Genomic DNA, 14804 nt, shown 5'->3' on the forward strand with positions numbered 1-14804 from the left:
CCAAACCTATTCAAACCACCACAGACATCCCTTTCTCTCTCTTTCTCTTTTTTCTCTTTCTGAATCTACACGTCTGTCTCTATGCCTGTCTCTGTTCCTCCCACTAGAGAAGGTGCTCCTCACTACTGTATGTCACCTCTAGATCTGAATTATTCTTCATTAGAACCGAGTGCAATGTAAACACGTAAACATGAGTCTCCCTGTCTCCAATGTCTCACGGCAGGAAAGACTGGGGAATAGAGAATTTTATATCTCCAACTTTACTCCGAAATATGAAAGGCAAAGACATCAAGAAAGCCATTAGTTTCCACATGAAGAGAAACCAGAATTTGCTGGAACCCCGGCAGAAGGTAAGGCAGCCTAGCCTGTGCCAACCCGGCCCAGCTTTCTGATGGGAAATGTTAGGGGAATCATTTTTACCATTGCCTAGATTTTAGGCAAAGAAATAACTCTGATTTCAGCCATCTTTTTTTTCTTTTTCTTTTTCTTTTTCTTTTTGTCTATTAAAGCAACTTATTTCTGCTGCTCAGCTACGCTTAAATTATCTTCAGATCCTTGGAGAACTCAAGACGTATGGCGGGAAAATCTTTAATGCTACTCTGATGGTATGTAGCAGACAGCCATAGACTCCTGCGTGCCCAGGACCCTGAATATTTACAGACCAGCAGATATTTATTGGGCACTGACTTGAGGTTAGCCCTGTGGAAGATGCTAGGGGAGGCAGAACTGAGTCAGTTGTAATTTCTGCCCTCAAGGATGAAATTAGCTACCCCACAAGACAAAGCCATGAGGCAGGCTATGGCCACTGCTGGGGGCGGGGGGAGATAGGTCCGGAGATAGGTCCACTATTGCTAGCTTAATCTTTTTCCAAGAAGAAGCCTCTCAGATGGGTGGATGGGGCCTGGCTAGAAAGTGGGAGAGAAGCACAAATGGGGTGAAGTCTGTTGCAAGCAGCAACCTAGGGATTTCAGTCCATGAGGACAACAGGGACCAGGATACATGGGACCGTTGGCTTGGTTGCCAGTCTGGGCCCTAATGGTGCAGAAAATGAGCTGAGGTGTGGGCCTGAGACAAGCATAGGAGAAGCGCTCTCTGCCCTGAGCCCATTCCTCCTGCTTCCTTTGTGGAGCCTCGGCCTAGCAGAAGCAAAGCAAGCAGAGCTCACGGGTACAGATTACAGACTCTCCTCCACCAGCCCCTCCTCCACCATGTCACCAGCCCCTCCTCCACCATGTCACCAGCCCCAGAACGCTCCAGCTTATTGGCTAGTTGAGGGTTTGTTTGTTTGTTTGTTTTTGTTTGTTTTTTGACAAATAGTAAGGAAAGAATTCAGAGCATTTTATTTTTTTTAGTCATGGGTGAGCCCACTGAGACTGCTGGCCTCATAACACAGGCAGAAGAGAAGTAGGTAGTTAGAGGAATTGGAGGGTGGGGGGATGGAAAGAATCTGTGTATAAGGATGAGGCCCTAAGGTAGGAGAGAGATGAGATCGCAGAACAGGGGTCTGCAGGGGTTGGAAAACCTCTATGTCCCCTCAGGCTCCAGCCCTCCTATCCCACACCTGCCTTTACTTCTCCTGTCTCATAGAAATGATACCAGGAAAGGGCAGCCAGTTACACAGGGCTGGCTACAAATATAAAATAATACAGACTCTACTGTTGAAGAACCTAACAGGGAATATGAAATCTGAGCATAGGTCACTGAAATAAGCAAGATGTGCCCAGTGTTCTCAGAGTACAGAAGGGTTGGGTTCCACATGGAGGAGAGACGCTGCTCTGGTTTGAGGAGGCCGAGGCTTTCCTTAGATAACATTTTGTTGTTTGTTTGATTTTGTTGGAACAGGGTCTCATGCAGCCCATGCTGGCCTCAAACTTCCCGTATACCTGAGGTGGACCTGGAATTCATCCTCCTGCCTCTGTCTTCTAAGCGCTGGGATTACAGGGATTAAGGGCATGCACTCACTGCTCTAGCAGACAACCTGAGTTCAGTTCCCAGCACCTACGCTCGGCTGCTCACAATTGCCTGTAGCTGCGGTTCCAGGGAATCCAGCCTCTGTTGGCACTGGACTCAAGTACCCAGAGACACACTTATTATACACATAATTTTAATACAGTATAAAAATAAAGATTTATAGGAGATACATTTATTTTTAATTTAGCTATGGGTGGGCCCCAAGAGGAGTAATCTCAGGGAATGGTGACGAGAACCACAAGTAGGAAACAGACTTGGCAGAGAGAGAAGCAACATGTGGCACATACTATAAGCCCAGAACTCTGGAGAGTGCAGCTGGAGGGCCATAACTATGGGGCCAGCCTGGGCTACACAGCAAAACCATTTCCAAAAACAAACAAACAAAAAAACCTGTAGAGATATCATGTGCAGTGTGTTTATATTTTCCCAAGCTTTCGAATGGAAACTGATTTCCCTTCCCCTCTTCTGCAGCTACAGGATAGAGAATCCTACATTGCCCTTCTGGTGGGGGCCAAGTATGGGATTAGCCAGATCATCAATAGCAAACTCAACATCATGTCCACGCTGGCAGAGTTTGCCAACATCAGCCGTGTGGAGCTGACGGAAGAGTCTGAGAAAGTGAGCGTGGTCAAGATCTACCTTCAGGACGTCAAGGTAACAGCCGAAGGGTTTTTCAGTCCGGCTCCTGGCCTTTGGTGTAGAATATTCTAGGGTAGTTCCACGAGCTCTGAGCAGTAATAAAGCCCACTGCCGATCTGGCTCAAAGGCCTCATATGGAGAGCAGCGAATAGAGCCCGCATTGCCCCAAGAAGCTCTTGGCAAGGCTGTGTTCTGTCTGTTGGGCCGTGCGTTTGATTGATGGGAAAACTCTGCACTCTTTGAAATGGGTAGATAGGTCAGGATGCTTCCTGACGCACAGTGGGTCCCTCATGCCTAATCTATACATTGTCTCTTGTTCCATCCTCTACTCTGCCATCCCCTCCCTGCCTCATCCACCCTGACCCTTAAAGACCTGACCTACCACAGGAAAAGGTGGAGCCCAGCCTAGGCCCTTTCTGGGAGGTCCTGCGGTCACTGTCCCCTCCCTTGATTTCATCCACTGTGCTCAAGAAAGGCACTGTGTTTTACCACCCTGTCTTCATTCTCTGTCTTTCTTCCTCCCTTCCCCGTGAGAGGTCAGGTCCTTAAGGGACTAGCTGTATGAAGGCAGGGTGTATGGGGCAGGATAGAAAGAAAGGAGACAATGTAAGGATTAGGCATGGGGACTCACCGTGTGTCGGGGTGTGCGCATGCGTGCAGGTTTGTGTGGGCATGCACGTGTGTATGGATCATCAGGGGCCAGTCTGCAGATGTGGCTTGGTATCTCTCCTTGGCCCCACAAGGCCCTGTATCTCAGTCCTCTACGAAAAGATATGTTCTATTTGCCTTTTCAGGTTCTGACTTTGTTGCTGGAATCCAGCAGTGCAAAAGACCTGACCTGCTTGATAGCTGGGTACTACAGGCTGTTTGTAGACCCGGCCAACCCTGTCTTCCTCTGGTCTGGAAACAGACAGCAGACTCACCGAGTGTCTGCTGAAGAAGGTGAGGTGCTCTTTCCCCTGTTGGGACAGGTCTGTTTATTCCAACCAAGCAGTTTGTCTTTCTTAAATATTAGGGGCGCTTTCTTAGTATTTGGAATTCTCCCAAATGCCAAGGAATGCTAGGTCTCCGATTCCCTGTAGAGTTTCCCAAAATCGACTCTAAGATCTGCTGTATCTTATTTCTCAGTAAAAGGAGATGTCACTTAGAATGTGGGTGGCTCGGTTCTCCCCGAGCCTTTGCACACTGCCACATTCTCTTTGATAGAAATTCTCAGCCTTACACACTTAGAAGAAAGGGGTGCCTGGAGCCAAAAGAGACTTGACATTATACCATGTAATGAGTGGAGAAGTAGGGTGGGGAACAGAAAAATTAAAGGGCAGGGGAGACAAATAGGTTCCCAGGTGGCTTTGTTCTATTGATGTGGCTCTTCCAGGGCAGTCCTGGTGATGTTTAACAGCTGCTCCACAGGGGAAACCTTGACCAGAAACAAGTGCCTGACACTCCCACCAGTGCCACCATTGCCAGCTGCCAGCATGGTCTTGCTGATGTGGACGTAGACTGTGGTTCTCAGGATCTTACGTTACATAGCATTTCCTCCACACGGGTAGAATAGACATAGGTGTCCCAGCACTGATGATTGGAAAAAGAGATGCAGTCATCCATGCTATCTGTGGTAACCATGGAGATTGATTCCACAACCCTTGGTGCTTACCAAAACTCATACATGTTGTTCTATCCTTTCCATGAAATGGTCTATAATTTATATATAACCTATATACACGTCTGCAGCCAGTCTTTGCTACTTTATGGGTTCTCCCTTTCCCACCCTTAATCCCCCATGTTTCACCTCTATCACTAGATAGAGGAGAAATGGGAGAGGGAGGGAGGGAGAGAGAGACACAGAGAGAGAGAGAGAGAAAGAGAGAGAGAGAGAGAGAGAGAGAGACAGAGACAGAGACAGAGAGACAGAGAGAGAGAGAGAGGGAGAGAGAGAGGGAGAGAGGGAGGGAGGGAGGGAGAGAGACAGAGAGAGAAAAAGAGAGAGAGAGAGGGAGGGAGGGAGGGAGAGAGAGAGAGAGAGAGAGAGAGAGAGAGAGAGAGAGAACACAACTACCAACTACTAATAAACCACCTCTCCCCCTGGACGATCAACAACCCCCTATTGGGGCTCTAGCATTTATATAGCCTCTGAAAAGTTCCCAGAATTCCAGCTGGCAAACCACGCCTCTGCTAGAGAACAAGGCAAATCAGCTGCCGTGGACAATCCGAGCAGCCCCTCATCCCTACACCTGATATTAAAATGATATTATAGTCCCAAAATTCCGAAATGTCACTACACACGTCCTTCCACATCCCTCTCATAAAACTCTGGATTGGCTATCCTGTTGTCAGTGCCAGGGATGTTTTTCGTATAGAGACTGGTCCTGAGAGCAGCACATTCAGTTTCGAATGAGTGAGTTTGTTGGTCTATAGCAACCAAGCGTAAGAACGAAACAGCAAGCAGCAAACGTATAGCAGAACGGCAGGTTCAGCACCGAAGTTATCCAGCAGGAATGACTGGGGAAGCCTTGTAAAAATAGTTATCTGGGAACCATGATGGGTAAGGATGGTTACCCAGGAGAATGTCTTCTCCATGGAGAAGCATCTGGTTTTTCAGTTCCCACGGCTGGCAGGGCCACCTTTGGTTGTCTGAGTCAGCACTTAGCAACAGCTAACAGCCCTCGACAATCTACATACGACAATATATAAATATCATAATTTATATTACAGTCAAATGTTCTGCCACTGAGCTGTATCCCCGTAATTTATATTTTGGTGTGCTGTTGTCATGCTGTGTTTTTGGAGTTGTCATGACAAGAAGAAAGGCTTATACATGTTCAGCCTGGATATATTTTACTCTATTTTGAGCCTGTGGTTGGACAAATCCACACGTATGAAACCTACGAATCTGAAGGGCCCACCATAGCAGGAAGTGATGAGCTTTGAGCGTTGAGCATTCCTTCTTTGGTTTTGCCAAGCATTTATGAGTGAGGAATAACTCAGAGTCCCGTCAGGGAAACAGCACAGAGTGTGAGTGACTCAGGTTTGCAGGGTGTGGTGGGAAGAACTGTGCACTAGAGACAGTTCAGAGACGTGCACCAGAGGCTTGGTCCCTGAAGAACACCCTGGAGCCAGGCAGATGAAAAAGGAGAGCTCATTTGAGGAGAGGGACGGTGGAGTCGTGACACAAGACCAAGGTCGGGGAAGGCTGCAGAGGACAGCCAGTCTGCTAGGGTATGGACCAGTCGTACTGTGAGGGCTGAAACAAGGGAGGGATCAGAGCCACAGTGTGAGGACACACTGTGAGAGGGATCAGGGCCTCTCTGTGATAGGAGCAGCAAGGCCACACTATGAGAATCCCTCGTGAGGGAACTTCGGTCCTTTGCTGTAGGGAGAAGCAAGGCGGAAGGACCAAGCAGTGGACAAGGAGAGGTTCCTGGGATATCATCCCAGAGGCTATTGGGAGAAAAACAGGAAGCCTAGCCTGATGCTGCCTCTCTCCACCCTTCTTAGTCTTCCCAGGAATCTACAGCCAGATGCATCTCCCCTTGCTCTCTGGCTTGCATTTCAAGGAAAGCAACTAGTTTGCATTTGACATTCGGTTCTCCATATGATTTTGATGTTCTGACACCACAGGGGAGGTATTTGAGGAAAAGCTGAGAGACAGGAAACAATATCCACTCCTCGACAGACAGAGAGGTCTCCTTGGAAGAAAAGGTTGGACTCATTCTCTCTCCTTAGGTGGCTCAGAGAGATGAGGGGCAGGTAGCACAGTGGTGTGGCATCCTCGGGTCTTGGCATTAGTCCAATCTAGTATGACTTAGGTCAGTCACTTCCTGTGTTTTCCCCTGCAGCAGGATAACGGGAAGCAGGACACACAGGTGTCTGGCAGACCTGAATGTCAGTTCGTAACTCTCAGTGTCCTGTCTATCATAGGCTACGAGTCCAGGGCCTGCAGCGACTCAGAGGAGTCCTCTGAAGTGGATTGCGTACTGGAGCCCCTTTCTGACCGATGCCTGGTGAAGCTGAGCCTCTGCAGACCGTTCGTCAGAGAGGAGCAGCGGCCTGGAGACAGCCCCACACCTGAGGTGACCAGGAGAGGCCCAAGCACCTGCGGGGCCAGCAGCATGACAGACAGTGCTGAATCCGAGGCATCGGACTCAGCCAACACCGAGAGCCGAGGCTGCAGGACCAGTGGGTCTAGTGAGTCCATGGACGCCCTTGAAGAGGATGACTTGGATGCATGCTCCTCCAGCGGGACCAGCTTCTTCCACTTCGGCCCACCAGGCTTCTCAAAGGACCTTGATACCAACAGCCAAGAGGAAAACAGCAGGGTCGAGACCAGTGGTTTCCTGTGTTTGCTGGATCTGGCCCAGAATGCCACTCCTCGGTGCCAGAAGATAGAAGGCCCCCAGAGCCTTGCTTCGGAGGCCTGCAGCTGGGGACCAGAACTGAGCATGGGCAGGCTAGACCCCAGGTTGTATGAGGGCAGCCGGACGGACTACTATAGCCTGTGTTCCAGCGTCTCCCCAGGCAGCCACCTGAGTGACTCAGGCTCAGAGAGCACAACCTCCCGGCAGGGAGCTGCACCTCCACCGTGGTGCCCACAGGACTGGATGGAGACTCAATCTGGCTCCATGCTGGAAACCCTGGCCCTGCCTGCTCTGCCCACACTGGCCTTGGAGGATGGCAGCTCTGATGAGGAATACTATGATGCAGCTGACAAGCTCACACCGCCAGACACACTCTCAGGTGAGCCCCTAACGCTTCCCACCCCAGCAGATCTTAGCTGGCTTCTAAGAACCCAGGGCCAGCATGAGAGCAAGATACAGTCTCCTCTACTCTCGAGGCCGTGGACCAACTTAGGAGCCTCATGGCCTTGAGTCAGGGCTGCAACGGAGGTTTGGAGAACGGTGGGCAATGAGAGGAATTCATCCCACTGTGGGAACCAGGGAAGGTGTCCCAGAAAAGGTGTCAAATGGGCTGGGCCTTGTCAGGTGCACAGGACTCAAAGAAAGGAATGGAGTGCCCAGGAGAGAGAGTAGCTATGCCACTACAGACCCTGGGGATACTGAAATCGGGCATTGGAGCAACAAGACATCAGTGGTGTTTGATGGCCTTAGGGAGTCCAAGGGTCCCTGACCTCAGAAGGTTGGGAATCTGTTGGCTGGGTTCCTCGTAGGTCTCCCAACTAAGATTGAGAAGTTTTTAATCTAGAATCCATGATCCCAAACAAACAAACACCAATGTAAAGTCTTTCCACACAGAAAGACTTCCTGGGCTAACCAGAAAATCTTACAAGACACACATATGTACAAAAGGTCACACGAACTCTGTCTCTACTCTCTGGGGTTAAAAACCCTGAAAAGCAGTGCAGACATGGTGGCCTGAACTCAGCCCTCTCCTGTGCCTCGCTGATACTGCCCTCTTGTGGTTCTCATGGCTGTTGGCAGAAAAGCCAGCTCAGCTCATTAAGGGGCCCTTTCTGTGTGGTTCCCTCTGGCTGTTTGTCTCCCTTCCTGTTCCCTCCCCCTTTCCCTCATCTTAGCTGGCCTTTGCACCTGTTACTCTGTCTGCCTGGGCCTTCACCTGGTTACCCATACACCTGTTACTCTGTCTGCCCGGGCCTTCACCTGGTTGCCTGTGCACCTGTTACTCTGTCTGCCCTGGTCTTCACCTGGTTGCCCGTACACTTGTTACTCTGTCTGCCCGGGCCTTCACCTGGTTGCCTTTGCACCTGTTACTCTGTCTGCCCTGGTCTTCACCTGGTTGCTGGTTGGCTGTCCAGTCTTAGCCAAGGGTTCCCATCTGCAGAGAACATTTTCCAGGTTAACCAGACCAAGGCCAGCTGTGCATCTCAGTCACGAGTTCTGCCAGCAGTGGTGGCTCTCTGTCTTGGTACTGCCTGCAGTTACACATTCACCTGTATGGTTATGAGAAGGCTCCTCGTGTGCAGGGAAAGTGTCCACAGCACACAGTACCTGGGCATTGTCACTAAATGAATGAGTGAACTCACCACCGTCTACCTTGACTTTTTTTTTCCCGTTCGGGACTGGCCTTTGTTTCCCCTGTTGTTGTCTCACTGTGTGCTCTTGGCTGTCCTTGAACTCTCTGTGTAGACCATGGGATTAGAACAGCAATGGATATGCTGCCCTACACCAGACAACCCCACTAACCTCCTCCTGGGCGCTCTCTGACCCTGCTAGGCTAGCCCTTATACGAGGATGATGGGTGTGGCTACAACGGGCAGTTGGGACTCTTATATGGGGACCCAGTCCAGAACTTAGTTCCATAGGGGTTGGGGGGTCAGTGCAGTGCTAAGCACAGAGCCTAGAACTGGGACTCTCGTACCTGGGTTTCAGGTCCACTCCTGAATCACTGTGAGCTCCACAAATTCTCACCATCAGTGGATGCCGGCAGTTGAGACAGCACCTCTCAAACATGGTTGCACATCAGAATCACCTGAGGAACCTTGTTTAAAGTCTGTCAATTCCTCGGTGTTTAACTTCAGCAATTCTGATGTGGCAGGTCTGAGGGGCAGCCTAGGATTTGATAAGCTATTCAGTCCCACACACGCAGGTTGGAGTGTCTAAGACTCTGAGTTCTTGCTAACATTCGATCCTGATTCCTTCTGCCCAAATCCCAAGACCTTTTCACACACTGCTTCTCCTGAGAAAGATCATTACATCGAGCACAGACCCCTCATGACAGAGTCCCTGCCGTGCACCCTCACACCCTTCACATGTAAAGTAAAATGTCAACAGAAGCAGCAGTTCTGGGGGTGAGTTAATATCACCATGAAGAAAAGTTTGATGAACACAAAGCCTATAACTGCCAACAAGCCTGAAGAACTGACAGCCAGGCCAGAAGTCTTTGCAGCGGAATTCCTTGGCTGTGTTGTCAGGGAATTATGCCTGAAAACAACGATATTATCATCATCATCATCATCATCATCATCATCATCATCATCATTATTATTAACAGTTATTGAGTTGCACTCTTGATATGTTTGTAGCCCAGGTTGACTAGAAACTTATATAGCCTAGGCTGGCCTTAAACCTGTTGGGCTTCCTCAATGCTGAGATTATAGACATGAACCATCACATTTATTTTTTTATTTAGGTCAGTTTTATATCTGTGGGTGTTTCCCCTATACATGTCTGTGTTCTATGTGTGTGTGTAGTGTCTACAGGGGCCAGAAAAGGCATCAGATCCCTTAGAAGTGTAGTTACAGGTGTTTTTGTGTGCCAAGGAACTTCAGGGAATTGAACCCAGGTCCTCTGGAAGAGCATCCAGTGCTCTTAACTGCTGAACCATCTCTCTAACATCTTTAAAAATAATATGTGTTTGTTTTTAAGATTCTGGAGGGGTTGGGGATTTAGCTCAGTGGGCCCTGGGTTTGGTCCCCAGCTCCAAAAAAGAAAAAAAAAAGAAAAAAAAAGATTCTGGAGATTTGTAGCTGACTTCCTGGACGGTCATCTCTTCACTGTTGTAAATGAACAGTTCTGTGGTCTGAGAATAGTATGAGTATTAGATACTTACCCAGCATGCATAGGATTCTGAGTTAGATCCCCAGCACCACTGATCTCCACCAGAGCTCAACCACTGGAGAAGTGTCACACCCCAACAAGAACTTTAGCATACTATAACTAAAAGGGAGTAAATGTGTCTTAGACAAGCAACAAAAAATGTCTACCGGGATCATCATCCCCGTCTGCCAGATGAGGAGACTGGGGAAGTGGAAATTTAGCTTGTCCAAGGTTTAGGACTTGAGTCCACACAAGCCAGTGTGCTTACCCAAGCATGGACAGCCTTTCCACTGGTCCGTGCTTAATGTGATTTTCCTTGTCTTGATTTGCAGGGCCCAGAGCTGCTGATCTGAGTGCCATGAGATTGCAGAGTCATTCTAGAACCCGTGGCTCCGAGGAAAGCCTGCATCCGGACCCAGAGGGAGGAGAGCCAAGCAGGCAGGGAGGGGTGAAGAAGTATGCCAAGTCCACGAGGAAAAGAAGGTCTTTCCTACAGACAGATCACACCTCCCAGGTCTCCTTCCCCATGGAGCCATCCGCCTCCCAAGAGAACATGGATGATGTGTGCTACTATGACAGAGAGCCCTACCTGAGCCTCACTGCCCCCTCCCCAACTGTGTCCTCCCTGCAGGACATGAAAAGTGAACCAGGCCTCCTGGAGACCAAAGCCTTGGGGTTGCTGGCTTCCCTGAGGGAGACAAAGAGCAAAAATCCAGCCTCCAGGATCATGGAGATGGAGCCTGAGACCATGGAAACCAAGTCTGTCATTGACTCTCGAGTGTCTTCTATCTCTGCCATTCGCCTCCGAATTGACCCGGGCAACACAGAGAATCTTGAGGCCAGTCCCTCGGCTGTCACCACCGATGGTTCCTCAGCAAGCATCCCTCACAACCCCCATCCTTCCAACCCAGGTTCCTCCAGCCCACAGGCTGCTCAGGTCAGGCCCCTTCAAAGCATATCTCCAGGTCAAGACGCAGGGGGTACCACCCCCAAAGGGCTCACTGCAGAGCCTCAAGACAGCACCTTCCCCCTCTCTAGTGCTGACCCTAATCCAGACACCCCAGGGCCGCACCACGCCCCCCAAGGAGACACCTCAGAGCTGGAAGAAGTGCGATCAGAAATGGGGTCAGGATCTGTTTTAATAAACCACATACAAGAGGTTACCCCCCAAATCGCAGGGCCCTTGTGTCCCAGCGATGGGCCTACTACTAGTGGGGAACACGGAGTGACTTCGGAAGAGATGGCCTTGGATGCAGCTGAAGTTAGGCAGGAAAATGCCCCCAGCCTGTTCCATAAGGGGTTTGGGAAGGACTCAGGTCATTTCAAGGGTGACGGGTTAGATAATATTCCACAGGCCCTCGACGATGCAAATGCTACAACTGGTGAAATAGGAAGCTCCCTCTGCTCAGAGCCTCCTGCAACAGGTCTGGGACGAATCTCTCCCAACTCTGAAGGGGAAAACCAAGTAGCCCAGGAGCAGGAGCTGTTGGCCGAACTAGACTTGGGCCCTAATTTCTTACTTGGGGAGCAGACCATTCAGTCAGCCGTCCTTCCAGAGCTGGTCGAGGCAGAGCAGCTCGACCACGTGATAGGAGAAGACTCGGTCCCCGTGGACACTTCTCAGCAGGTCTGTGTCCATACAGTACCACCCCTGCCAAAGCTTTCCCCGTGTCAAGAGGAGCCCCGCTCAGCAGATTCAGGCCATGGCTCCCCAGCAGAAAGCAAAGGTGACAGTCCTATCACTTGCCTTCCGCCTGAGAGGTCTTTCCTGTGCTTCGCCCCAGAGAGCCAACCTGAAAGCTCCAACAGTCTCAGTAGGGTCACCTCCTTCAGTTTCGCTGGCATGAATGAAGTGGTGCCTGCCGGGATTGGCATAGAACACTGCCGATGTCAGTTCCCCTATGCCACATGCTTCCGTGGTCTGCAGCCTGAGACAGAGGAAGAAGACGGGGACCCACAGTCACACCCTGCCGCCCCTCTTACCTCACCACCCTCTGCAGGAAGCCAGGTGACCCTGCCCTGGAGGGCAGCCCGTGCCTACAGCTGCACCACACCCCTGCCCAGGAAAAGCCACATCTGGCCAGAGTACTGCTCCAGGGCTCTGAGGCAGCTGAAAACTGCCCCTGCAAATGCCCCTGAGGGCTTTGTCCAACTCACAGAGAGCCTGCTGGAGCTACAGGACATTTTAGAAGCCTCCTGGGGGGTTGGAAACAAACACCCCCCTGACAAGTGCACCTGGCATTTTTCAGAAAGCCGGAGCCGCCTGTGCATGGGCTCACAGAAGCTCCTATCCAGCTGTCAGCATGTGATCAGAATGGACCAGTCCCCTGAGGAGATGCAGGGTGCTGTGCGGGTCACTTTCCAGCACCTGGTCCAGCTGGCCGGCCTCTGCTTCCAGTTCACAGACTGTAGCCGCTGTTCCACCCGGCACAGGGAAGTGGCCGGGAACCTGAGGGACGTGGTATATACCTACCACCAATTCGTGGAGGCCGCAAAACTCACCTGTGAGAGAGGTTACCATGACCTCAGTGTGAAACTCTTGGCCCGCCAGTGCACGGCCCTCACAGCTGCTGTATTCTGTTTGACCCAGAAGTTCCGGGCATCCACTGCTCTGTGAACAGGTCACCGACACAGAGCCTTTACCTTGCCTGGAAGGTTCTCCAAGGAGCCTCTTCTAGTTCACCCACTCCTTTAAATGTTTACGTCATAGAGTATTAAAATAAACTGCTGCTTAATCTTGTCTTGTTCTGAGCGATGGTAAATTTGGATTAAAAATGTTCCCTCATGCTCAAGTCACCATTCACTTTCTTTGCACCAGGCCTTCACTGGGAACTTGAGAAAACAAGCCGTATGATGTAAGCCTTTCTTCCCGGATCAGATGTGCTAGGGTACAGATGTCCAGCCAGCCAGCAGGTATCAGGCGAAAAAAAAGAGTCTCAGATTTTGTCCCAAGAACTCAGGGATTGCTGGTCTTGGTTCCCCTGTTACATTAGTTTGGCACTAACCTGCATAGACAGGCGGATATGTGTGCGGTTGATAGATTCGACCCTCCCAAGTCAGCACCTGAGCCCGCTGCTGCAACCACAGCTTGCCACTAGGTGGCAGTAAATCCCCTAGCTCAATGGTTCCTAACCTCCCTGCTGCTTCCACTCTTTAATACAATTCTTCATGTTTTGAGAGTGACCACCAACCATAAAATTAGGTCGTTGCTACTTCATAACTAACTTTTCTACTGTCTTGAATCATAATATAAATATCTGATAGTCAACCCCTGCGATAGTCACCCCTGAATCTTGCACCTTGTTTCCCTTCTTACTATCATAAGGCAAACGTTAAGTCCTGGAGTCAAAAGCTGCCATCACTAGAGCGGTGATCGAGCAGGAGAAATACTATTAGTACTTTCCTCACTGGCCCCAGCTGATCAAGCTAATCCTACTGACCCATCACCAACGTGAACAAGCTGCTTAAACTCTTCATGTTTGTGGTTTTCTCCTTTGCACACACAAAGACTCATACTGTCCGCCTGAAAGAGGAATAAGGCTAGGAAACAGAAAATTGTCACTGAGTATTGGTAACAATGCTCTGTCCCTTCCCACCCCTGACACACACACACACACACACACACACACACACACACACACACTGCTTTTCCACTCCTTTTGCTCTGGCTTCTTCTGTCTGGTCAAATGTGGCCTGGTGGCTCACTTTGGACTGTCAGAGGTCATCAAAGAGGTCCATTTTTAATTCCTGTTACTGACATGCTTGGAGGTCGATGCTCTACTCCGTTCAGTTTCCTCAGAATAGTATTTCTTATAGAGCTCCAAATAAACTTTGAGCCCTTGAATGTAACTTGGAAGTGATTTCATGACTAGAAAGGAGCAGGACACCAGGCTAAAAGCCAAGTTGGATGGTGTGTAAGAGGACTTAGAACTTTCGCCAGGAAGATCCAAATCTTATTGCTATGGACGGGGTCTCAACATTCACCAGGGAGACTTCACTAGAGACTGGGTCCTGATTGACTCAAACCATATTTGGGTCCAGTTAACTGAAACTTACAGTATGCCAGAAGCCTTACGCAGATAGTTTGAATACTTCTGTTTTGTTTGTTTTTTGAGACAAGGTTTTTCTGTTGTAGCCCTGGCTGCCCTGGAATTCACTATGTAGACCAGGCTGGCTTTGAACTCACAGAGATTTGCCTGACTCTGCCCCCACAAGAGCTGGGGCTAAGGGCATGCACCACCATTCTCAAGGGACATCTAATTAGTAGGAAAGACAAAAATTACAGACATGGAAGTGACTTTTTAAAAAGATGCCAAGATGAAAAAAATGAACCAGCCTTACCTGATGTGATCAGAAAAGCGTGTTCTGAATGGAGACTGTTTAAGCTGATGCTTAAGAACCGAGGGGTTGGGGATTTAGCTCAGCGGTAGAGCACTTGCCTAGCAAGCGGAAGGCCCTGGGTTCGGTCCCCAGCTCCGAAAAAAAGAAAAGAAAAAAAAAAAAGAGTAAGAACCGAGGGGTTGGGGATTTAGCTCAGTGGTAGAGCTCAGTGGTAGAGCCCTTGCCTAGGAAGTGCAAGGCCCTGGGTTCGGTCCCCAGCTCCGAAAAAAAGAAAAGAAAAAAAAAAAAAAGAGTAAGAACCGAGGCTGGAGAGATGGCTCAGTGGTTAAGGGCACTTGCTGC

General features: G+C 49.8%; 1 protein-coding gene across 4 annotated transcripts in view; it reads left to right on the forward strand.

The window, feature by feature from the left end:
- The window catches only part of Frmpd1 (FERM and PDZ domain containing 1), a 167029-nt gene extending 154168 nt beyond the window's left edge, over positions 1 to 12861 (forward strand). For all 4 annotated transcript variants that reach the window (XM_087548952.1, NM_001107937.2, XM_087548953.1 and 1 more), the window contains 6 exon segments: positions 224 to 350; positions 510 to 605; positions 2443 to 2625; positions 3405 to 3552; positions 6529 to 7344; positions 10454 to 12861. In XM_087548952.1, coding sequence (XP_087405078.1) covers positions 224 to 350; positions 510 to 605; positions 2443 to 2625; positions 3405 to 3552; positions 6529 to 7344; positions 10454 to 12738 — 3655 coding nt within the window. In that variant the 3' untranslated portion in view covers positions 12739 to 12861.
- The last annotated feature ends 1943 nt before the right edge of the window (positions 12862 to 14804 follow it).

Source organism: Rattus norvegicus, chromosome 5, assembly GCF_021556685.1.
Source record: "Rattus norvegicus strain SHRSP/BbbUtx chromosome 5, alternate assembly SHRSP_T2T, whole genome shotgun sequence".
Taxonomy (NCBI): domain Eukaryota; kingdom Metazoa; phylum Chordata; class Mammalia; order Rodentia; family Muridae; genus Rattus; species Rattus norvegicus.